At 38.1% G+C, this 25,460-nt stretch overlaps 1 protein-coding gene across 1 annotated transcript in view; it reads left to right on the top strand.

Moving 5' to 3' along the window:
• LOC307255447 (supervillin-like) overlaps window positions 1-23,283 on the top strand; it is a gene marked incomplete at both ends in the record, with an annotated part of 44,213 nt that extends 20,930 nt beyond the window's left edge. Inside the window, 25 exons of the mRNA XM_080034129.1 lie at window positions 659-1,208; window positions 2,957-3,089; window positions 4,056-4,112; window positions 6,293-6,370; window positions 7,471-7,618; window positions 8,156-8,254; window positions 8,529-8,609; window positions 8,841-9,018; window positions 9,588-9,769; window positions 10,123-10,278; window positions 10,669-10,805; window positions 11,352-11,499; window positions 12,049-12,194; window positions 13,165-13,340; window positions 13,729-13,879; window positions 14,310-14,589; window positions 16,625-16,776; window positions 17,056-17,161; window positions 17,383-17,590; window positions 18,341-18,474; window positions 18,966-19,121; window positions 19,697-19,840; window positions 20,341-20,462; window positions 21,545-21,700; window positions 23,197-23,283. Coding sequence (XP_079890255.1) covers window positions 659-1,208; window positions 2,957-3,089; window positions 4,056-4,112; window positions 6,293-6,370; window positions 7,471-7,618; window positions 8,156-8,254; window positions 8,529-8,609; window positions 8,841-9,018; window positions 9,588-9,769; window positions 10,123-10,278; window positions 10,669-10,805; window positions 11,352-11,499; window positions 12,049-12,194; window positions 13,165-13,340; window positions 13,729-13,879; window positions 14,310-14,589; window positions 16,625-16,776; window positions 17,056-17,161; window positions 17,383-17,590; window positions 18,341-18,474; window positions 18,966-19,121; window positions 19,697-19,840; window positions 20,341-20,462; window positions 21,545-21,700; window positions 23,197-23,283 — 3,965 coding nt within the window. The remainder of the gene's footprint in view (window positions 1-658; window positions 1,209-2,956; window positions 3,090-4,055; window positions 4,113-6,292; window positions 6,371-7,470; window positions 7,619-8,155; window positions 8,255-8,528; window positions 8,610-8,840; window positions 9,019-9,587; window positions 9,770-10,122; window positions 10,279-10,668; window positions 10,806-11,351; window positions 11,500-12,048; window positions 12,195-13,164; window positions 13,341-13,728; window positions 13,880-14,309; window positions 14,590-16,624; window positions 16,777-17,055; window positions 17,162-17,382; window positions 17,591-18,340; window positions 18,475-18,965; window positions 19,122-19,696; window positions 19,841-20,340; window positions 20,463-21,544; window positions 21,701-23,196) is intronic.
• Between the last annotated feature and the right edge of the window lie 2,177 nt (window positions 23,284-25,460).

Consider the following 25,460-nt stretch of genomic DNA (forward strand, 5'->3'; position numbering starts at 1 on the left):
TAATTCAGATGCACAAAAAGACACCTTGCATGTCACTTTTCTCTTTCCTACAAAAACCAGCTGCATGTGTTCATGTGTGTGCATATGTTTAAGGGATAAGTATTGGTAACACTAGGATTTGCTGTACATCAAACATTAAGTAAAAATGGATGTTAGAAGAATAATTGGGTCACTGTAGCTTCATCCAGCTCTCACATTGTGTGGTCTCCTTTGTCTCATTTCATGTAATCTTCCCATTATCGATATATTATGAAGAGCTTAAAATGCCCCAAATATTATACATTTTTACAAGTAATTATGCTGGAAGTGTTACATCTCTGATAATCCACACAACTTTAACCTGTAAACGTTCAGGTCAGACATTGTATCTATATAAGGTCAAGGATATCTTTATTATCCCAGAAGGGCAATTTGTTTGAACAGCCAGAAGTATAATGACAACAATAAATACGAGACAATGGACAGCAAAACACACACACACACACACACACACACACACACACACACACACACACACACACACACACACACACACACACACACACACACAGGCAAATTAGTTTTTATTATATGAGTCCTCCTTTATGAGTATATTTGCCAATGTATATATATAACATATGATTTATTTATGATTTTATCCTTCATACTTCTCTTCCAGACTTGCCGGACCACCCTGCGCCTCTGAAGCCGCTGATAGCTAAAGTCTCATCGCGGACAGTGTCTCACGTTTCAAGCAGCCAACAGCACCAGCACAGCAGCACCATCACCCAGGCTCCTCAAACTCTCCCTAAGCCCTTCACACCACAACATCAACCCCCTACTGCTTCTCTGCCCCAACCCAAACCTCTCAGTGACACCCAAACACAACCCAGACCCCCTCCAACGTTCCCCAAACCCTTCCTTCACTCCACCACACTACAGGGAAAATCTCAGGGCTTCATCCAGCCATTACCTAAACCTTTCCCACACACGGTAGCCTCCCAACCGCAGCCTCCAGCAGCAGCTACCAGGGTGCCCCCACAGACACCCCCAAAGCCCCAGTCCTTCCCCCAGGCGCTGGTTAAGTCCCAGTCCATGCCCCTGGAGCTCGGAGAGGACGTCAGCGGACACAGTGTTCACTCTGGAGACCTGCTGCTGTCCCCCACTGACTCTGGGGAGCTTCTGGGTGACGGAGATATGTCGGCCAAACAGATGTCCATCAGGGAGAGGTAAAGGCTCAATCAATACCTAATGTATTTATAATGATATGCATCTCTGCTGGTGAGTGACGGCTAGAGGTTTTGGAAGTGTTCAATGGGAGATGTCTTATAATATTGTAATGTAAATGTTCTATTTATATTTTTAAAGATGCCTTTTAGTTATTATCTTAATGTTAATTTTATGTTGATTGTGTATATACATACAGACATTAATGCATTCATACAGACAGACAGAGAGACAGACAGACCGATGGATGGATGGATGGATATAGATAGATAGATAGATAGATAGATAGATAGATAGATAGATAGATAGATAGATAGATAGATAGATAGATAGATAGATAGATAGATAGATAGATAGATAGATAGATAGATAGATAGATAGATAGATAGATAGATAGATAGATAGATAGATAGATAGATAGATAGATAGATAGATAGATAGATAGATACATCTATACATAGATAGATAGATACATCTATACATAGATAGATCTCAAATGAAGGCATGTTTGTGAGGTCCTGCTTTAAACCCAATGTTAAGCAATGCTGCAGATACCAGTCGACCTTAATTACAATCACAAAGGTGAAAGCTGAGATGTCAGCAAAAATCAGAGAGCAGACAAGCATGTACGTATTTGCCATCTGTGTCAAAAGCCAGTGTCTCATGAATGTGCAGACACTGTCTGGCCCTTCCTTACAGTATACTGTATATATATAGGTTTGTTCCACCTTTTCACATCTTTGGAGGTGAGATAGATTCATTTTTAGCCACACTGTGTTTTGTGGACTGCAGACCTCCTATGGGATTGATGGTTCCTCCCTTGTAATGCCCTCATTTCTGCCCTGTCCACACCGGAGCTGTGGAGGAGATGACATACTTTCTTTCCCCCCTCAGCCATCCGTTATCATCAGCGCTTTATAAAAACCTTTTTGTGGTTTGCTGCCTGTAAAGCCGGAATATCTGACCTGCTTTTTCAACCTTGAAATGAAGGACTTTCTTCTGTAGACGTTAATGGAAATGAATAATAATCCATTCATGTTACAAAAAGCATTAAAGCAAACACTCACATGAAGAACAGCTTTTGTTCCCTGTTATTATATTGTTTTTGGGGTTCGATCAAAGAGCCTAAAATAAACTCCCAGGCTAGTGTTGCAGAAATTTCTTTCGTGTTAGAAGCACACGTTTGCAGTGGCAGAGCAACAAACCTATTAAACTAAAACACTATTTGTAGCTTGCTATTATGACATCATGTCTTTTTTAGTGTGTGAAATTGAGTTAAAATGAGAAAAAATATTGAGCTCCTGTTAAGCACAAGGTTTTTTTTCTCCATTGTGGTCTCTCCTGTCGTTAACAATATTTTGATTTTGTTCTAGATGTACATGATCATAATGTGTTTGGCTAAATCTCTGATAGCACTTTGATATACTATATATCATATCTGGAACAAACTCCCAGGAAACTTGAGGTCTGCCGCAACACTCAGCTCTTTTTAATCCAACCTGAAGATGTTTCTGTTTCCCCTTTTAACCTGTCATTTTTGTTTGTATTTCTATTAATTTTTTAGTCGCTTTTCTAATGTCTATTCTAAACTTGATATATCTTGATGTATTTGATGCCCCTGTAAAGCACTTTGAATGGCCTTTTGTCTGAATTGTGCTAGAGAATTAAACTTTTCCTTGCCCTTACCTATGATACACGCTATCACGTTATTCCATCATATTAATAAATTGTATTTTTCCTTTTACTTCAGAGTGGCGTTGCTGAAGAAGAGTGGAGAGGAGGACTGGAGGAACAGGATCAATAAGAAAACAGAAGTGGTTAAAGTGGCGTCAACCGAGGAGCAGACTGTACTGTTAGAGACAGAGCAGAGCTGCCAGACCAAGGTAAGTTACTTTATTAGCCAATGATTACATTAAAATTTTTCTTTCCGCATATCCCCTCTCAAGTTACCACACTTTGGAGGGGGTTAGAGCGCAGGGTCAGCCGTAGTACAGCGCCCCTGGAGCAGTTTGGGGTTATGTGAACACAATGGTAGAGATGGTGGGCACTGTAGATGTAATAGCAGCCACTACTAGTTTTACAACTAACACCCTCCTGTCCGGTGCTGGGGATCGAACCAGTGACCTTACGGTTACTAGTTGGTCACCTTTCCTATAGGCCATCCTACCACCAGGTAGCAAAATGAATATGTCCTTATCCCAAATGTTTGCTATTTCTCCCCAAACTGGTAAAGACAAAGGGGAGAGATATGATGTGCGCTGAACAATTTTTGATATTGAATATTTACTTGTTATTATATTGTTAAATGAATGATTTGAAAAAATTAGGTCAAATTTTTTTATGGGCATTTTTCCACATTTTGAGTTTGATGAGAAACTTTCTATAGCCTATGCTCTGTACACTGGTATGTAAACAAAGGAGGCCCATCATAGCTTGCAACATACCCGGCTGTGTATTAACATTGGATATTTTCTTCAGTTCACACACAGTACAGACAGGTAGCGGATGGTGAGGAGATCAGAACACTTATTTTTTCAAAAAGTACATTTTGTCAAAAGAAAATCCCCCAGTTAAAACAAAAAAATACTTTAATGAGCGGTTCAAACTAAATCGGATTCGGGATTCCTATAATAAAAATGATAACTTCTAATTTCAGGATTTACAATGTTATTCAACAGCTCATCTACTTCCTATTAGTATTCAGTTGAGGGAAACTCTGTGCTTCAAACCTCCAGGCAGTCTCAGCCCTAAACCCATTAGAGCAACAATGCCCCCCCCCCCCCACTCCTTCCCCCTTGTCTCCCCCTTTCCCTCTGACCGTATTTCCCCTTTCTGTTTTAACCCTTTAGGAGGAAACTGTGGTCGTCCAAGAATTCTCCTCTGTGTCTGTGTCCGAACAGCTATGGGTAAGATCTGTTGACTGCCACACACACCAACATCAGTTTTTCATGTGGGATCTACAGTATGTCATTTACATTAATTTCATGTTTAATTTCATGTTTATTTGATAGGGACATATGCTAACACATAGATACTTGAACAACAGTTTACAATGTAATTTCATGTAATTTAGCAGACGCTTTTATCCAAAGCGACTTATAACTGGAGCACACATTTATATACCGATAGCAGCAGCTACCACGCAGGGTGCAGGCTAACTATCAGGAGTCTTTTTAGGGTTCAGTGTCTTGCTCAGGGCTGTACAGCATCACATCATTTATAGCTACTGCTATTTCCAATGCCCGTCTCTAGATAGCTTTTAACAATCATAAAAAAACACATATGAAAACATAGCCATAATGAAAACATACAAGGCACATACTCCTGTACAATACACAGTTTAGTATGGACTCTGTGTGCTATGTGGGTCAATTGGTGCTCTGTGTTCACATTAACAGTCTGTTATTCTGCTGAAATAACAGGTTAGTTGTTGAAAAAGTAAAGTTTGCTGATTCTGGAAGTACTTACTAAGCTTTTTATCGGCTTTTTGCTGATTCTGTATAAAGGGGCTTTAAGAAATCAATGAACTTCAAAGTAAACTTGTCAGAAGAAAGTTAGATATAAATCAATTTTGTTTCGCTCACTGGTTAAACATCTTTAATTAAAACTGTTGTGCAATAATGTACTGTAGAATAGATAATTGAGATTTAGCTTCTAAGTAAAAAATAAACAGGTCATGGCTTTTTATTACTGACTGCAAGCGATATCTTTGGTTTTCTAGCAAAAAAATAAATAATAAATCTATAGGATACATCAATATCCTATTATAGCTTTATAGTTTTACAGTAACATAAAAGAGTGAATACATAAGATTATGCACGTTTTCAAGCACATTTATTCAGCTTTTTAGTTAATTTTTTGGGGTCGACAAGAATACAGGTCAGAAAGTACATTTTGAAAGTCGAAAGCCTCCTGCCAATTGATTTAGTATTTGCTTTATGTTCAATGGTTCAGTGGCTCGCAAAATATATCTGAGGGAAAATAAATTCTTCGTATTAGTATTCAATCTTTTTAGGTCATTTATTATGATAAAAGGAACTGAACTCTAAAATATACCTTCGACATTTTACTGTATTGATTGTACTAAAAAAAGAAGCTACAAAGGTCTGGAACCAGTGCTCTAAATTATACGTTAGATGACATAAATAGGTCGTCTATATATATTACGTTACAAGACCAACTATTAACTTAATGCCCCTTAACCTTTAAGCTGTGTTTTCATTGCGCCGGTAATTTAATATGTGAGGTTCTCAGCCTGAGACAAGCTTTGCCCTTCTCAGCTTACTAAGTACCACAGGCTAAATGGCTTTCGCAGTTTGCTGCTGTGATACTAACAGTCAACATTAACATTATATTCAATGGCCTTAAATGCTCTTAAGTGCATTTTTTATTGGTCATGGTCGTTTGTCAGGTCTTAAAGTTAGCAAATTCATATTTTTATTGTACATGTATGTTACAAAAACATAATATTTGAATGTATGATTAAGTGTTTATGTAGCACACAAATCAGTTGTTTGCAGAGATTTTAGATTAATCTGGAAGGTAAAAAATAGCAAGTAGTTTAAAGCTGTAGTGCGTAACTTCTGTTGCCCCAAAGTGGAATTCTAAATAATGATAAGAACAACACTGTCTTTGCATCTACATGACTGAGGTAAGCCTTTCTGTGATCGCGCATTGATTTGATTCCTTCTGCTGTACGCCCAGGTTTATTCTTAGCAGTAGAAACAACAACCGAAACATTTCTTGGGATTTTTATGAGCTCCTGCACCAGTGTCCGAGGTTATGACACCAGTTTGTTAACGCTGCCATACTGACAAATACAGAGAGAGTTTTGTGAAGCTGATAAGGCTTAATAAACCTTGTGTGAACTTATTTGGCGATGGCTTGAATTCCATGACATTCATTCATATGAAAAGTTACACACTATAGCTTTAAAAACAGTCACATGTCATTCCAATTTTCTCTCTTTCTTTGCATCCCTCACTCATCTTCCTTCACCTGCATGCTGCTTATCATTTTTACTTTCTTTCTTTATTCCTTTCTTTTCTTTTCTTTCACTGCTCCATCCCCCCTTTTCCATCCTCAGGAACCTGTCTTCTCTTCCACCTTTTCTCCCACTATCTCCCTTGGTCAAAAGTGTCAGTATATTGACCATCATAGTCAGGTAAGGAAGGACATGCACCTGGCACGCTCCCCTGACTGCATGAACTGTAGTCTTGTAGTTTCGGGCTTGGTTTTGCAGCGAGTGGTGTGAGGGCTTTGTTGGGTGCTGTTCAGTTTTTATTTGGTTCTGAATGCATGAGTACAACTCAGTTTAAACAGGGTACTGCCACAGGATACCCAAGTACAATTGAATACTTTTTAATACCCTTTTTTTATGCCACTTAAAATGGAATTTATAGCAAACGTCAAGGCCATACTGGCAAAAAGTAGGAAGGACATTAGTTGTATAATTGAAGTGTTGACGTATTTTAAGGTACTTTTAATAAAGAACAATATTTATTATAAACTCACATTAATTTACTCACATTGATAAACTGTAACAATAGCTTTGTGAAGTGTGTGTGTGTGTATACTCTTAATAACAAAATCAAAAAGTGCTCAAGTATGTGCACATTTTTTTACATTATAACCCTTCTCCAAGCATGTATCCTACAACTGGGCAATCAAAAAATGTAAGACCTATGTAAGGGATGTTTAATACTTTGTTGTTAAAAATTCAATACTTTTAAGGCCTATTTTTGAGAATATTAAATCCAATGTCTTTTCTAATGCTTTTAAAACCCTGCGGCTGCCCTGTTAAAGCCAGCAATGCTACTGTGGAACAAAGTAGATTACAGAGGCTAGAAAAGGACTTGCACCCAGCAGCACGCATGAGTGAATCAAAGCTTTTTATATCTGCTTGGTTTGCTACTGTAGTACAGCTACATGAATAATTGCTCCCGAGGGAAGTGTACAGTCACGTTAAGTCTGTAGTGAAACTGTGTGAGCGAGTGATTTAGGGCCATTACCAGTGGATAGTGGATCCAATGATGCCTTGAAGCGAACTGATTTGACTCCATTATATCTTTTTCATCGTTTTAATGAAGCGATCAAAAGAAAAACTTCAACATAACATGAAAATGCCTGGAAATTATACCTGACAGTCAGCTGGATTTTTGCGGAGGCGATTACTTTGCTTGCAAGACTTGGCGATTGGCACTCTAACCCTAATAAACGTTCCTAATTTGATAATTGTTTTCTGCTTTCTTCTGGTTCATGCAGAAGGTGGGTGAGGATGTGGATGCCCAGATGTCCATTGAAGAGAGGAAACAGATGATTTCGGTTCGTGAGGAAGCGTGGAAGACAAAGGGCAAAGGAGCGGCCAATGACTCCACTCAATACACCGTGGCAGCTCGTATGGTCAAGAAAGGTCAGTGAACCATCCTGCTGTTATACACACATGTTCACTTAGGTGTACAACATTTTAATATGCTACCGGGCAGGATTTATTTATGCATACATTTATTAAGATCATTAGTTGAAATTACTTTCCGTGATCCTAACTCAAATACTTTAGACAAGGTTGGTTTCCCAGTATTAGATTTTGATGCCCTGTATGATCACTTATGTAAAACTTTCCGTGCACATTGTAGATGCTCCGAAAAGCAGCTTAACATCTTTTTTAACAAACAGTAGGTGTAGGTGTCACATTAAATAATGTTCTGGTTTTGATTAATTGACCCTGGCATCTTGTGCTTCTAATGTCTGAAGTGCAATATCAGAAGAGGCACCTCATCTGAAAATAATATTTAAACAAATTATGCTTAGATTTTAAATAGAAAAATCATAATGATAAGCAAGTTATCTCTCCCTATCTCTCAATAGTAACATTTGAAATGCACATGATAATAATCATTGAAATAAATGTTGTTCTAACTCATGTAACTTTCTGTGCGTGTGTCCGTAGGCCTGGCAGCCTCGTCCTCTGTCATCAGTCCCATCCTGTCTCCGGTCTCCACCAAACTGAAGAGCAGCAGCACGCAGCCCGTCAGCAAACCACAAGAGGGTGAGACACATTCACACATCCCTGGGTCATCACTGTCAAGGGAATGTATTACTACTATAGAGGAATTTCATTATAATTATTATTATTGGTTTAATCCTGAATGCATGGGAAAGTCATGAGTACAGTAGTACTTTCCTCTTTAAGCCTTAACAATATGCACTGCACAATACATACAGTATATTTAAGAAAAATTATTCAAACAATTTAATTAATGATAAACAAGAAAACTTATGTTTTAAACTAAATTATTTTTATTGAATTATTTCACTTATAGAAATTGAGGCCAGACCAAACATGGAATCGGACAAGAAACTAGACAAGTTGGAGAACTTCTTGGGACGTCTGAACAGCAAAGGTATGAACTAACTAACTGACTTTAAGCCTGTGAAGTGATATTTGGTCTGGGGGTATGTATGTTTAGTATGTGACAGTCCTTCTTCACACCTAAACAACACATGTTTACTTAAATATAGTTTCTTAAGCCTATTTTTCTGCAATTTCTGCCATTTCTACCCTTATTTCTACCAATTAAATCATTGTAGTATAGCCAAATCTAGATTTCTATTTGTTATCCTTTGTGGATCAGTGGCTGGCCTGCAGGAAACCACCATAACAGTCACGGAGAAGGCGGTGAAGGAAGTCATGAAGTTGGATGACGAAATCTTCTCCAAGTTCTACAAACGCGTGGCTGAGTTCCCACGCCTGCCCACCAGGATCGAGATCAGCGATGACTTTGACGCCATATTTGGTTCACAGGGTCCAAAGTGAGGAAATAATTGGACTCGTTGGCTGCACACATAAATGCCTTGACAGTAACAGGAAAACAACCAACATACAGCTCCGGAAAAAAATTAAGAGACCAGTCTGGATTTTTCTTAAATCTTCATCTCTACATAACTTAATGAAAATGCTCTTAATGACAAAAAATGTACTGGAATTTGGTAGAAATGTTGTCAGTAGTTTATATTATAAAACCAAAATGTTCATTCTACTCAAGCAGATGCCTATAAATAGTAAAAACAAGAGACAATGAACATTTGGAGTGGTCTTTTAATTTTTTCCAGAGCTGTATATAATACAGCACCAAAAATTGCCAAAAGTATTGCCCAGACCCAGTAGTAAAACCCCATGAAAACTATTTCATATATACTAAACAATCTCTACAGCCTCAAGCAGCTTTGTTTAAAAGTTTGAAAGGGCATTTACTGTATATCAATCAATCAACCAAATGTTATTTACATAGCACTTTTCATACAAGCAAATGTAGCTGAAAGTGCTACAAATACACATCATCCTCTATGCTTATGCCGAATTTGATTTTCTCCCTTATGAGGTTGACCTCGGCCATGGTGCAACACAAACGGTCCGTGCGTCCGTCCAGGAATGTGCAGGCGTCCCGTAACCCTGTGAAGATGTTAGCAGCGAGACAAGACATCAGACACGAGTACACAGAGCAGAGACTTAATGTAGCCCAGCTGGAGAGCAAGAGGATCAAGACCGAGAAGAGTGAGAAGAGTGAGTTGTGTGTGTGTGTCTGTGTGTCTGTGTGTGTGTGTGTGTGTGTGTGTGTGTGTGTGTGTGTGGGTGTGTGTGTGTGTTTTTTTTATGTACCGGTAGTGCATACATTTTTTGTGAATTTTAACTATACGTTTATATTGAACACTATTGCTGTTAGAGCCTACTAAACTAAATCCATGAAAATGTAGTACAGATATAGTATGAATTCCAACATTTTTAAAAATATTTAAGTAGAGAAGTAGCAAGTATTGTTTCTTTAAACTTATTGAACCATTCACATTATTAATCTAGCCCTGTAGGTCTTAACTTTTATACAACTTTTATAAAATATGAATTTTTTCTCTTGATAGCGAATAAGACCTCGGAGTACTCTGAGGCTGCCCTGGCTGGTCTGGCCAGTAAAGAGAACTTCAGCAGTGTGAGTCTTCGCAGCGTCAACATGGCGGAGCAGGCGTCCAACAACAGCGCCGTGCCCTACAAGAACCTCATGCTCATGCAGATCAAAGGTAAAACATTCATTTTAAAATAATTTTTAAACGTTGACTGTTCTCATATCGCATGTAACCCTGCCTGCCGCCATCTTGTAGAGAAAAATTAAGAGACCAGTCTGGATGTTTCTTCAATCTTAATCTCTACATGCCTTATTTAAAAATGCTTTTAATGACCAAAAATGTATCGGAATTTGATAGAAATGTTGTCAGTAGTTTATATCATAAAACCAAAATGTTCATTCTACTCAAACATATGCCTAAAAATAGTCAAACGAGAGACACTGAATATTTGGAGCGGTCTCTTAATTTTTTCCAGAGCTGTATATATATATATATAAAATCTAAATGTACTAAAAAGTCTATAACTTTAAAACAAATTAAACAGATATTAATTATTTGTTCCAGGCCGTCGTCATGTCCAGACCAGACTAGTTGAGCCCAGAGCCTCATCTCTGAACAGTGGAGACTGTTTCCTGTTGGTCACTCCGGAACATTGCTTTGTCTGGATAGGAGAGTTCTCAAACGTCATCGAGAAAGCAAAGGTGAGTGTTGTACTGTAACTTACTGTATTGTTGTCATTATGACTGGGCCTTATACTCAAATGCCACAACATTGTTAATATAACAGTGCTTATTTTTTTATATAAACACAAAGACATTCACATGATTTGGACGTCCGTGTTGTAATATTGGTGATTCTGCTTCTCACACACACACTGGCTCATATATCCATCTGTGCCCCTCATCAAACACATGTTATCCGGCTTATCTACAGCTTCCCAAAGGGCATTGTCTAGACACTTAGTTTTCTTTTTCTGCGACTCCTCACTCAGTGCTGTTTACTCACTTTATTGGTACGTAAAGCACCAAACCCCAACAACATTCAGTAACCATGCTTCGTCTTAAGCATCTGATTCAATTGTCAAGTTGTTCATTTTCACTGAATTTGTGCATACATGTGAAGAGGGATTTTTTAGAGATCAGATCACCATTGAGGATATTCAAATTCCCATTATTGTTTTGATCAAAGAAAGCATGAGACACACACAGACCAAAATCACAAATCTGTGTTTATTTTCTTTCTTCTAGGCGATAGATTTGGCCACTTTCATCCAGACAAAGAAGGACATGGGTTGCAGGGCGACAGAGCTGCAGACCATCGAGGAGGGAGTGAACACACAGGGAGCGGACTACCAACAGTTCTGGAAGGTTCTGGGTGGACAGAAACCCTACCAATGTAAGACATCAAACACTCATTTGAGATTTGAGAGCAAGAAGTTTGATTTTATTTGATTTTATTTTATTGGTTTGCACACAGTCATTCTAATACAAAACAAAACATCTTTAAACACAACAAATATATCTTTCACATGGAGAGAGAAAAGAGTTAAAGGGATAGGTCAGTATTTTTAAAGTGTGGTTGTATGGTGTACTTAGGCATAGTGTGTTTCCATATGGAGATATCTATCCAAATATATGTTCAATTGTACGCTAAATTGAGATACTTTAAAACAACACTTTAAAAATGCTGAACTATCCCTTTAAGGTTTATGGTGTCAACATTGTTTTTCGGATCATTCATTTTATGAATGCATGAAGTTACCAAAAAATATTAATAAATTTGTACTTAGATGTTACATATGTGCATTTTGGCTTATTTGAAGCTAAGGTACTTGCGTGACTCTTGCCGTTCATGGTTGAATGCACTTATTGGAAGTCGCTTTGGATAAAAGCATCAGCAAAATGAAATGTAATAATATAATATGTCTGTCTCATTGTTCTACAGCGGCGGGCCCACCAGAGGAGGATGAGCAGTTTGAGAACGGCATCGTAGAAACCAACTGTATCTTCAGACTGCTGGATGATAAACTGGTCCCTGATGATGAGGAGTGGGGGAAGGTCCCTCGCAGCTCTCTGCTCGCTCCCAAAGAGGTCAGTGGCACTTTCTATAGGTCCATAGTCTCTGCCCCTTTTCATCTATATCTCTCCACACTATCAGATTAAAAGCATTAAAGAAATGCAGAGAAAAAGTTCTTTAAATAAAAATAATCCACTGTTTATTTTATTTGAACAGAAAAGAGGTCTTAACCTGAATAAGATGAGGATAATTGTATACTGTAAACATGAGTTGTGTCTATTAACTCGCACTGTTCAGACTTGCTTTCAGTTTATGTGCAGAAAGCAATGTAAAATGGCTGACTTTTACATTGAGTCACCAAGCTCTTAATTTTTCAATTTCTTTAAAAAATTTAAGGAGAGCTTTTTTGCTCTTAGCTGCTTTTAAGTTGTTGCTCGGCAACAGCAGGTGACATGGCGAACACCTCCTACATCCATCTGTGCACTGCTGCTGCTGCGGCTGAAAAAATTCAATTGGGCCTCAGAACAAGGAATGCTCTGCAGTTACTTGAATTAAAAAAAATATATATATATATATTTGTGGTCGTATTCATTGAAGTCTACACAATATACTATGTTATGATTTATGTTGTTGGGTTAGTGTAGGAGCAAACAGTGTATACATTAGAACAAGTTCAGTATATCAATATTATCAATATGCATAGTACATTTAGTATGTTGAGAGACATTAACAGCTATGTATAAGGGGCGGCATTGGCAAAGCGGGTAGGGCGATCGTCCACTGGATTGCGGGGTCGGTGGTTCGATCCCCCGTCTCCCCGCCACATGTCCAAGTGTCCCTGGGCAAGACACTGAACCCCACATTGCTCCCGATGGTTCAGAGAGCGCCTTGCATGGCAGCTACTACCATCGGTGTATGTGTGTGTGAATGAGTGAATGTGGTAAGAAATGTAAAGCGCTTTGGGGCTGAGAAAATTGTCTAAAAAGCGCTATATAAGTCAAATCCATGTACCCATTGTCTTCCCCATTGTTTTTTTTGCTGCAGGTGTTGGTGTTTGACTTTGGCAGTGAGGTGTACGTGTGGCATGGTAAAGAGGTGACCCTGGCCCAGAGGAAAGTGGCCTTCCAGCTCGCCAAGCATCTCTGGAACGGGATGTTTGACTACACCTGCTGTGACGTCAACCCACTGGACCCCGGGGGCTGCAACACACTCATACCCAGGTAGGACAACAGACACACACACACACGCACACGCACACACACACGCACGCACACACACACACACACACTTGTTTTATTCCTCGCAATAACATTTTATTTGCCATGCAGTAGTTTTCAAAAGGCTTTAAACGTGACTCCAAAACAAAGTCTTAACTCACACTAGTCCAAAGTCAATGTCTCTAGAATTATATTATGGACATGATCCTTTTCTATATGTTTTAACCATTATATAGTAGATTGCAGATATATATATTTTTTTAAACACTCTCCTATTATTATTATTATCACACATGCATATTCACACATAAGAATATAAGCTCTTTTATTTAGCATAAAATAGTGTTCAATCAACATTTCTAATTTTCTCTTTGTGTGTATTTATTGACAGGAAGGGCCAGGGCCGTCCTGATTGGGCGATATTCGGCCGTCTGACGGAGCACAACGAGACCATTCTGTTCAAGGCGAAGTTTGTGGAGTGGACGGAAGCAGTGAAGTCTCCATCACCTAAGGAAGTTATCGAACCCGTACCTGAGCTGAAGGTACAAAGATAAACGCTTGTTTTGTTTTCTCATGATTATTATTGCTTTACAGGACACACCACATCAGAGAGTATGCATATGTTTTCACCATCTACCAATCTGCCAAATGTTTTGGTTACATTTTGTCTGACTCCGTTACAGTAATGTTGTCAGAATAGTTGGTCACAAACTGGGAACCAAACAAGGATAATAGAGCATATGCCTTTGAGTGCAGTTCTAAAATAAAAATTAGTAATACAGGGCTAGCATATTCATAAACCCAAATTTGAAAAAATCCAAGCCATGCTTCAAAGTGCTAATTAACAAGTAAAAATGTAAAATCTATGTCTGATTTTAAAACACTTTTACTTATATATACTTATAATACTTACTCAAAAAGTGATTTACTAATACTTTCATAACACATCCTATCTATAATGTTATCTCCCAGGAGGCACCTGGGCGAGACTGCCGGGCTTACGATGCGACCCTGATGCTGCCCGTGCTTCAGTCTTCCATCTCCACCATGTTGGAGGGAGTGAACGTGGGGCGGGGACACGGGCCGGTCCAGACAGAAGACCACATGAGGAGTCAGGAGATCAGCACCCTGTCTGTGGACGTCTGGCACATCCTGGAGTTTGACTACAGCCGTCTGCCCCGCCAGAGCATCGGACAGTTCCACGAGGGAGACGCATACGTGGTCAAGTGGAAGTACTGCATCAGCACCTCAGGTCAGGAGATATAGGGGGCTGGGATCTACATGATATACTAAAGTCAAACTCAAATTGTTCACTTCCGGCTTGCTGAGGGTGAAGAGCTATTTTTTGAGAGCAGCGGAGAACTCAGATTCACAGCATTAAAAATCTCTGAAAATCTCTGGAGATGTCCAAAAAAGGAAAAACCACTGATAAGGCAATGGAGGAAGACAAAGTTTTTGCGGAAGAAATGAAAAAACAGTTGTCAGACTTGAAGAAAGGAATGTTGGCAGATTTGAAGAGAGAAATAAAAAGTGAGAGGGAGACGGAGCGAGCACTGCGGAAGGCTGAACTGGCTGGGATTGTTGACGAATTGATTGGGCGTTTTGATGTAAAAATCAAAGAGAAAGTTGCTGCTGGTCTGAAGCCACTGATGATCGAATTGAAGGAACTTCAAGCCGTCAATGTGAAGAAAGATCAGCTCTTGAAAGAGCTTGGAGATAAAATTGATGATCAAGAACAACAAGCAAAAAACAGAGATGTGATAATAACTGGAATGGATATTAAACCAAGGTCGTATGCAGGTGCCGGGAATGGAGAAGAAGAGGGCGATACAGGGAATGTAACGGTGGAAAAACAAGTGGCAATGTTTCTGAGAAGCAAAGCCATTAATCTGGATCTAGAGAACGTGGAGTCCTGTTTTCTTCTCCCGAAGGGAAAATTCGCCAAAAAGCGTGCTGTCATTCTGAAATTTGTGAGTAGAAAGCATAAGATAAATCTGCTCAGTCAAGGCAAGAAGCTTAAAGGTGAACAAATTGGAATGAGTGAAAATTTAACCAAGAGAAAGGCTTATCTGGCCTACCAAGCGAGAGGGTTAAAAAAATGTGGACAGGTCCAACAAACTTGGACGAGAGATGGAAGAATCTTCATCAAAATGAATGGAGCTACACCCGAAGAAGCCAAAATTGTGCAAATCAAAACGGAGGAGGATTTGGATCAATTCCGGAGGGACGAGGATTAAAGAAGGCAAAAAGCATGGACTTTGAACTAAAGGGATTTAAACTGGTTTGTGTCAAAATATAAGGTTTGAAATCGTAAATAAAATGTGCTCTGCTATTGATAACCTAATGGAATGTGTGACGATTGAAATTCAAATGAAAGATAAATGTTAATTATCAGCTGTGTGTTCAGAACAACCGATTCAAAATTGGAAGACTTTCTCTGACTGAAGAATTTGTAAATACACTGCATGTTATGGGACTGTAGTCGAGGTCAGCAGACACACTGACTGTTTTGAATACTGTTGCAGATGTGTTTAGACTACTAGAGAAGAAATGGACAAGGCCATATCTGCATTGTCACAGGCAGAGAGGAAAATAGAGACCTAAAATTATCTGTGTATTAGAATGAATCTTCTTAAAAAAAAAGAAAAAAAAAATTTCTTACTGTAGTAGCTGTGTATCTGTGTATCTGAATCTTATGGCAGTGGGGGCGGGACCCGATAAGCCTTTGGCTTCTCCTGCTTCCCTTCGGACGATAACACAAAGTAATATGTATGAATATGCAATGAGAAAATTATGTATTATGTGTAATTGTCCGGAAGAATAATAATAAAAAAAATAAAAAAAAAAATTTATTTCTATAGCACATTTAAATAGCAATATATAGCACATCAAAGTGCTGTACAAAATTCAATACAAAACAACATATAAGATACATGAGAAAAAAAAGGGAGGAGTGTCAAAGTAATTGTGGACTGTTGGTGTTTTACTAGTGGATGCAAATTACAACCTTGATAAGAGCAGGAAAAGTGTGTTTCTTTTGGGCACTTTTCGTAACAGTTCTAAAGGTGAAGTTACAAGACCAAGTTTAATAAAAGCAGAAAGCTATGGAAAATTCTTGGAATTACTTCAAAGATAAACAAAGGTTAACATAAGGTGAAAAACTTCTACTGTGAAATGAGAGCTTCTCACAGGGAGTTAAACTTACTGCTGCAATACTAACATTATTTTAACAGTATTGGCCATTCCGAATGTATTGTTAATTCCTCTGTTGTGTCTGTGTGTCCCAGTTGGTCGTAGGCAGAACCCTGAGGCTCGGAGCAGCGGGCCGGGGAAGGAGCGCTGCTGCTACTTCTTCTGGCAGGGCAGGAACTCTACCGTCAGTGAGAAGGGAACCTCTGCTCTCATGACTGTAGAGCTGGACGAGGAGAGAGGGGCACAGGTACAGGAGACAAATAATGAAAACTAGAGATTACGTATATAAACTTTCTGGCAGTTAATTGGTTTCTGATGTAAAAACTACAGAAAATGTCTTGAGATCTGGATGGGGACATCATTTAGAATAGGTTGTATAATGTTTAATGTATAACAAAAAGTTGACCGTTCAATATTTGATACATAAGATTTTAGCCTATTTTACTTCCATATCGTGTCGTTTCCTACTAGTATAAATCAGAGTGCCAACTTTTTAAATAGATGCAAATGTGTGTGTGTGTTACAGGTCCAGGTGCAGCAGGGAAAGGAGCCGCCATGTTTCCTGCAGTGTTTTAACGGAGGGATGATTCTTCACGCCGGAAAGAGAGAGGAGGAGGAAGAGAACAATCAGAGTAAATGTTTTAACTTTTCTGTTGTGTTATTTATATGCTATGAGTTATTTAAAATGTATATATTTTTAGCACTAAGAAATAAACAAAATGCTCTCATTCATTGATCCTATCCCCCTGCCTGTGTGTGTGTGTGTGTGTGTGTGTGTGTGTGTGTGTGTGTGTGTGTGTGTGTGTGTGTGTGGTGTGTGTGTGTGTGTGTGTGTGTGTGTGTGTGTGTGTAGGTGAGTGGCGTCTGTACTGTGTGCGTGGCGAGGTGCCGGTGGAGGGCCACCTGCTGGAGGTGGCCTGTCACTGCAGCTGCCTGCGCTCCAGAGCCTCCATGATCCTGCTCAACATCAACAGAGCCACCATGTTCCTGTGGCACGGCTGCAAGACGCAGACGCACACGCGCAGTGTGGGCAACACCGCCGCAAACAAGATCAAAGAACAGTGAGTTTCTATAAGGGATTTGGAATAAAGCTATAATGCGTAACTTGATCTGAGGATTTCTGAGTAATTACAACAACACTGTCTGTGAAATCTGCATGATGTAAGCTTTCAGTGATCACACACACACACTTCTGCTGTATGCCCAGGCTTTTTCTTAGCAGTAGAATCAACAACTGAAACATTTCTTGGGCTCTTCTTGGGCCATACTGAGAAATACACAGAGAGTTTAGTGGAGCTGATAGGCTAATCAACTCCCTGTCAACTCGTTTGGAGATGGCTTGAATGTAACCGACATTCATCTTTAACACGAAAAAGTTACGCACTATAGCTTTAAGATGCTATTCGATAAGTCAACACCAGACACAAACTGGTCAGGGGTTGGTGCTGTGGTGTTACACATGTATTGAATTGTGTCTCAAATTATTTATTGTGTCTTAAATACAATTTCTAATGTCTAATCGAGGTGTGTTTATATGCCAATATAAAGCACTTTGAATTTACTTGTGTATTTTGTTTGTTTGATTGATTGATTGATCGATTGATTGATTGATTGATTGATTGATTGATTGATTGATTGATTGATTGATTGATTGATTGATTGATTGATCGATTGTCTTTATTTGAAACATGTAAGCAATAAAAAACTAAGTTAAAATAGTAGTAGATGAATAAATAAAAAATTAAAAACAGACACACTTTCTACATGTATGAATGGTGCCGTATAACTAAACTGGCCTTCTCTTGCGTCAGGTGTCCACTGGAGGCGGGTCTCCACAGCAGCAGTAAGGTGACCATCCACGAGTGTGACGAGGGCATGGAGCCTCAGGGCTTCTGGGACGCTCTGGGCAGGAAAGACAGGAAGGCCTACGACTGTATGCTGCAAGGTAGCTACACTCTTTACACATGTACTTTGGTTACTTAAAGATACACATTTAACATTTACTCAAATCAATTCAATAAGCTTAATTGGCATGATTATTGTAGAAAACAGGATTGCCAAAGCATTACAAATATTACAAATAGCCTAATGAGAGAAATCAGAACATGGTTTCTGATTAGTTTTTCCTTTTTTTCTTCCTTCCCTCACTCTTTACCTCATTGTCTAATCCTAATGTTTTTTTATGCCACTGTAAAGCACTTTGAATTGTCTTTTGTCTACATTTTGCTATTTAGTTACAATTGCCATGCCTTGCATTTACTTTATGATGTTTATTTACCATTTACTCCACTGAGTCTGTCTCAGACACACATGCAGCTCCAGCTAGTTATTTTTGCTCTACAAAGCTTCAAACCTGCTATGTGCCAGAAAAAGTTCACTTAACTTGGGGAAACAAGTGATCTTATTTCAATTTCAATGTATTTGTATTTTTTCTAGATCCCGGTAAATTCAACTTCACCCCGCGGCTGTTCCAGCTGAGCAGCACGTCAGGAGAGTTTGTGGCTTCAGAGTTCTTCCATCTGTCCAGAGCTCCAGACCTGGTCAGCTCTCTGCCCTTCCTCCAGGAAGACCTGTACAACGCTCCACAGCCTGGTGAGGCCTGGACACTGACTCATGTGCTTTTTACATTTATCTATATATACTAACTCGGCACATTGTCATGCCCTTGTATTGTACATATTCGCTTTCTATAAATGACTGTTTTTTGGAAATATTAAAAAATAATAAAAATAGTCTCTATATTGTACATTTCTCAATTCCGTTAGTTTTCTATACCTTTTTGTTTTACCTTAATTTTACACTATTTAGAATGTATTTATTGTATATTACTTATCTTTTTTTTATCCTTTTGTACGTATTGCACCGTCAGAGAGAAACGTATTTTCGATTACTCTGAATGTCTGGCACATTTTGCAGAAATTCACAATATAGTTTATTTCACTTTGACTCATGGCTATAAATACACCATGATGCAGCGAATACTGTTATTGACTCAGCATGAAGCTAAATCTGTTTTGTTTTTTTAAACATCTCTTCGCATTGTTTGAGTTGAATGGTTTTTACAAAAAAAAGAATAGTGGGCATGTTACAGAAATACAGCTTTACAACTTGATGTTATTGTATTATTCACACTGAAAGATCTGCTATAGTAACTCTCTCTTTACCAGCGCTGTTCCTGGTGGATAACTTCCATGAGGTTTACCTGTGGCAGGGCTGGTGGCCTCAGGACAGCGAGAGCACCGGCTCCGCTCGCATACGATGGGACGCAGACCGGAAGTGTGCCATGGAGACCGTGCTGCAGTACTGCAAAGGTTAGTACAGAAATATAGCTGATAGATGCACTAATATATGACTTATACAATATTCTAACTACTAGTTTCCATTGATGAATACACAATAATGCTAAAATGTTTTTAAACAAGTGAAGTCAAAGGCTGGTACATATTTTACCGTATACAATGAGATGGGTTTTGAAGGGGTCAGAAGTCAGTTTAGGTTTTACAGGTTCAACATAGTATAACTACCAGTATGTCATAATGTAATAAAGAAAGCTTTTCCGCACAAAATAATAAAGATTTGTACCCAATTTGGACAAAAAAAAGCACATTAAAGTTTTAAAAAATCTGGTCCGTGTTTTGGTGAAAAAGTGTAACTATGACTTTAAAACAATTTAAACTCTCCACTAATCTTCATACCTAACCATTTATTTTTCTAAATTAATATATTAAATTAAAACATTTGCACATTGTTGTCATATCAGCTATTTTCATAACTTGGTGTCACAGTCATTGGGATGATTTTTGTGTTTCAGAGAAGAACGATAAGAAGCCTCAGAAGTCGTACCTGATCCACGCTGGTCTGGAGCCGCTCACCTTCACCAACATGTTCCCCAGCTGGGAGCACCGCGAGGACGTGGCCGAGATCACTGAGAGGGTCAGTCACACAACACACACCTATACAATCTTTTTATTATTTATTTTTTCAAAATATGTTTTTTTTATTTTTTTATTTTTTTTACAACACAATGAAACAAAAAATTATGATAAAGTATATAAACAATTTTAATAAAAAAAAATAAGAATGAAATCAAATATATACACTCTCACTATACACTCTTATGTTCATCATATATGATATTAGTCAGCTTTCACGAGGGTTTTCAGTCAGTCTGCTTGCATAGAGATTTCCGTATATTATTTCCTTATCTAATTTGCTTGGCCTCTATCAGTGTTTTTTTTAATCCTATCTCTTTTATAGTATTGTATTACTTTAAATATTTGTTAAATTGCTCGTACAGTTTGTTTTATTATTCATTGTTAATCATTTAATTATGATTTCAGTGGGCAGGCTCTTCAGTCAGAATGCTAACATACAGATTTTTTGAGATGCACCTGTGTACTAGTCAGAGCTGGCCCGAATGCCATTTTTCAGGCTTCGAATATTCGTTGGTTTTTCTGAGCGAATATTCGTTCCAGAAAAACACACTATCAAAAACAACATTAAAAAAAAAAAAAAGAAAAATTATAAAAAAAAAAATTATAAAAAAACGTTAATAATCCCTATATACTCCCTGGAACCGATTTTGACAGTATCTGCATATTTTGTTGAAGATTTACACGCACGGAGGTGAAGTAATGGATGCGCTATGACACTTAGTGATGTAATATCCTCCTAAATGAGCAATACTACTACTACTACTACAATATTACTAACTTTTATACCCAAATATAAAATTATTTGATAACATTATATTGCAGTACTAGCTTCTTGAAAAAACAAATGTTGAAAAAATAAATAAATAAATAATTATAAAAAAAAAAATAAAAAAAAAAACGAAGCTCCGAATACTAATTCAAGCTCCGAATACTAATTTTCCGAACGAGTATTCGAATATTCGAATAATTCGGGCCAGCCCTAGTACTAGTATATGAAGAGTACAACAGTGACCATAATGTTATAATTGCTCGTACAGTTTGATTTTATATTAATATGTTTTCTACCTTCTATCCCCCCAGGAGGCGGAGGTGTGTAACCAGATCATCCTAGTAGAGGACGTATTGGCTCAGCTGACCCAGAACATCTTCCCTCTGGCTCAGCTCACAGCGCGGCCGCTGCCCGAGGGCGTGGACCCGCTACGGCTAGAGATATACCTCAACGACCAGGACTTTGAGGTCAGTATAATGGTTAATAAGCCACTAACACTGCAGTACAAATAGTATTTTCCACTTAAAATGAACGTTTGTAGGGAGGGTTAAAAATAAATGTCCTATTTTGAAAGAGCATTGTTTATCACTCAAAATATCTAGCACTTATCTTTAGTAACTTTCAAACAGTAATTTCTTTTTAATATATCTAAATTTAGCGTTAATTTTATTATTCAAAACTATTAAAAAAAGGCCATGTGGGGAGGTTTACGAATCAAGCAATTAGGTTTTTTTTTTACTCTGTGTCCCATCAGTATCTTTAAAAGAAAAAAATATATACCTGGGACACTGTCTGCTGCAGTTTAATTAGAAAAATGAAAAGTGCCCCATAGCCGGAGAGCATGAGAGATACATGCAGAATTATGCACAACAAGTACAACGAAACATTCTAAATAATTATAGTTTTGGGTACAAAGTAATAAGACTATAAAAAAGGCTGGATATTCCCTCACTACTACAGAAACTCATCCATATCATCCATCCTAACACCATCTAACTCTTACTTTACAGAACAAGTTGTAGGTGGATTCAGGTAAGAAAAAATAGCCACTGATAATTCTGCGGCCGTCTCCTTCTCTCTCTCCAGCACGTCAGCACTGTGTTTACCTCCTCTGTTTCACAAACTGTTTCACAAACTGTTTCACTCCTAAATGACTGTGGTGCTGATTGGGGGGGGGACGAGAGATTTTCGGCTCGGCTGCACAATTACAATTACGTCTGCACTATCAGCCTGATTTATTTGGTCAGTTCATTTTTACTAGCTGTAGTCGCAACGGATTTAGTGCTCTGGTGTCTTCATACCTACACAACCCTAGTTTATATTCTGTTCCTGCTAGGAAAATAAGTTGTAGTGTCAATGTATATTATGTGATAACTAAGTCATTCTTACAACAGACAAAAAGAAAATATTTTCACTGTTGCATTATTTTGAATAAGTCAGTATATTTTTCACAAAGTATTATTAATAATAATCTTCAGTGATAACCAACTGTTGTCAACACATTTGCTAAACACGAAAAGCTGAGGTTGTAAATTCGGTGTTTAAACACTTTTGTCAAATTTAGACTTTTTGTGATAAACGAGACGATTAAGTTGTGCAGCCATTTTTCTTCTCTCCCTCTCCTCTTTGAAAAGGTGTCTGTGCTCATCACCTTCCACTAAAATACACTCCTACCACACATCTCTGCTGCTGTCACGCTCACATACATACACACACACACACACACACACACACACACACACACACACACACACACACACCTGAGAGCTGCTGACTCACTGTCTGTTTCTGGAGCACAAGATGGAGGCATGAAAACACTGAAAAAACTAAAGATTAATTGAACACCAAACACTACATATATAATTATTGTTTCATTTATTAAAAAGCCTACTGATACCCTTAAAAAACATTTTCGTACAAATTAAAAAACCGAATGTGTCTGTTTTTTTCTTTCAAATTGCAGATAGCGTTGGATATGAATAGAGAGGAATACGAAAGTCTACCAGGGTGGAAGCAAGTGAACTTAAAGAAGGCCAAAGGGTTGTTTTAAAGCAAGATTTTTAAAATTCAAAGATGGCGCACGAAGTGGATCTGAAGAAGATGATAAAGTGGACAGTTAAGATGGAGACACGGGAAAAATGCAACATGAACTTGTTTGGATGGAGAACGCGCGAGAACATTTGGAATTTCAATATTTCAAAAAAAATCTGAATCTGAAGAAATCGTAATCATGAAGGATGGGACTGGAGATGCACTCGCCTCGCTTATATATATATATAGTCATGTTTTTACCTTTTAAAATGTTGTCATTAAATAACAAAAATTTGTATTTAAAATGGTTTAAGAGAAATAAAGAGCACCTCCTTGTATGAAAAGTAATTGCTCGTTGAGATAAGAACTACAGTTGGACGCTTGGGGTCATGAGTGCCATGTGTGTATGTATGTATTGCGTTTGCGATTGTATATAATGTTCATGCTGCGTTTGTAATGTTAGTTTGTGTAAAGGTGTGTGTGTGTGTATGTGTGTGTGTCTGTGTGTGTGTGTGTGTCTGTGACTTTGTATGTATATGTAAAAACAAATCATGTCATGTCCGATTTTGTGAGAATTTTTTCCTTTTTTTTTTTTTTTTTTTTTTTGTCCGGACAGGTCGTCTAGGTAACTGTTGTCGCTGGGCAACAGTGACTCTGAGATTTAGGAGTTGTAATTTTCAAAAAGGTTTGACGTTTATGAGAATGAGAAACAGCGGCTTGATCAACCTGATTGTATAGTGCCTTGCTTTTTGTGTACAGTTTATATACAGAAATTCTAGTCTGATGCATTTTTAAAAGACTTTCCCTTTGTGATATGAGACATAGTGAATTAAATCACAATAATGCTAAAAAATCAAACTGTGTCACTCTGTGTCTGATTCTGCTAACACTATATTTAATTTTTTGTTCAAATTTATATTCAAATTTTAAAAGTTTGGTTACAACTCTGGGAAAAATTAAGGGACCACAATTTGCTTAATGACAATATATTTTATTTTGAATTTGGGGGAAATCTTGTCAGTAGTAGTATAGAGTATAACAGAAATGTTCATTTAACACCAGACAGATAGCCGATCCGAATCGTGAATTCACTGATTTTGACAGAAAGTGATTTTGACAACAAGCTTTCTCCAGACATTAATTAACAGTTGTCCAAATGAAACATTCCAAACAGCAACAGTGTGTGCTAATATAGTATGAGGTGTAGTTTCTATAGTTCTGTGCATGCTGCTGCTGTGAGATTTACCATGCAGGTGTATAATGTTTGGCACAGTTTGGACAGGCACACTGGGGGGAGAGCAGCGGATGTGTTTACATTTTCCTAAACCTTCTTTACTGTACGGTGTCTGGCTAAAGTCAGCCATTAAAACACAGACAGGAGAAGAAAGAATTGAACTTATGACCAAGAGTTCAACAGTTCAAGTGTAGGTGTAGAAGAGAGAGAGAGAGAAAGAGAGAGGGAGGGAGAGAGAGAGACTATATTACATTATTTCAACATTCATATGGCATGAGCTGTCAATGCCACATGGGAAACGTACTGTAGTCGTCAAGTGCCTTGTGTTTTATCTTTGTTAAAAGACCGAGGCGCTCACAGTTTATGATCATATTTGAGATCACGACCAAGTTTATTGCACACATGTGCTCATCAATTCAATAAACTGTCTGTGGCTGTCTGTGTACTTACCCACAGTGCCTTTCAACAAACTTACTGGAAAACTAATGAATCAGACAATAAAACAAAAATTAAGTCGGGCTGTATATTAATGCAGCAGCAACAACTGTACAGACACAACAGCATCAGTGAAGTGCAGGAGAATGTGGTGAAAAGAGACCTTGATTTAGAATATGGATCAGTGAAGTCAGTCCGATATCCGATAAATGATTTACGGACGTTTTGGCACATGATACAGATTTTTTTTTTATTGAACCTTTATTATACAGGTAATCTCATTGAGACACGGGGTCTCAGTCTCAAGTAAGACCTGTTCAGTCCCATTTCTAATATTTTTAGGCATTTGACATGCATGTATTGGGAAATCCTAAATTGTTTTGTTCTGTTATTATTTGATTGTTTTGTGCTCCATACCATGGTAATATGGTCAAGAGCAGTAAATAAAAGAAATTAAATTAAAAAAAAAAATTCTGGCACACTAAACAGCAGGGAAGTACGGGTAATTGGAACGCAGGGATAAACGT

Source organism: Ammodytes marinus, assembly GCF_949987685.1.
Source record: "Ammodytes marinus genome assembly, chromosome: 9".
Taxonomy (NCBI): domain Eukaryota; kingdom Metazoa; phylum Chordata; class Actinopteri; order Uranoscopiformes; family Ammodytidae; genus Ammodytes; species Ammodytes marinus.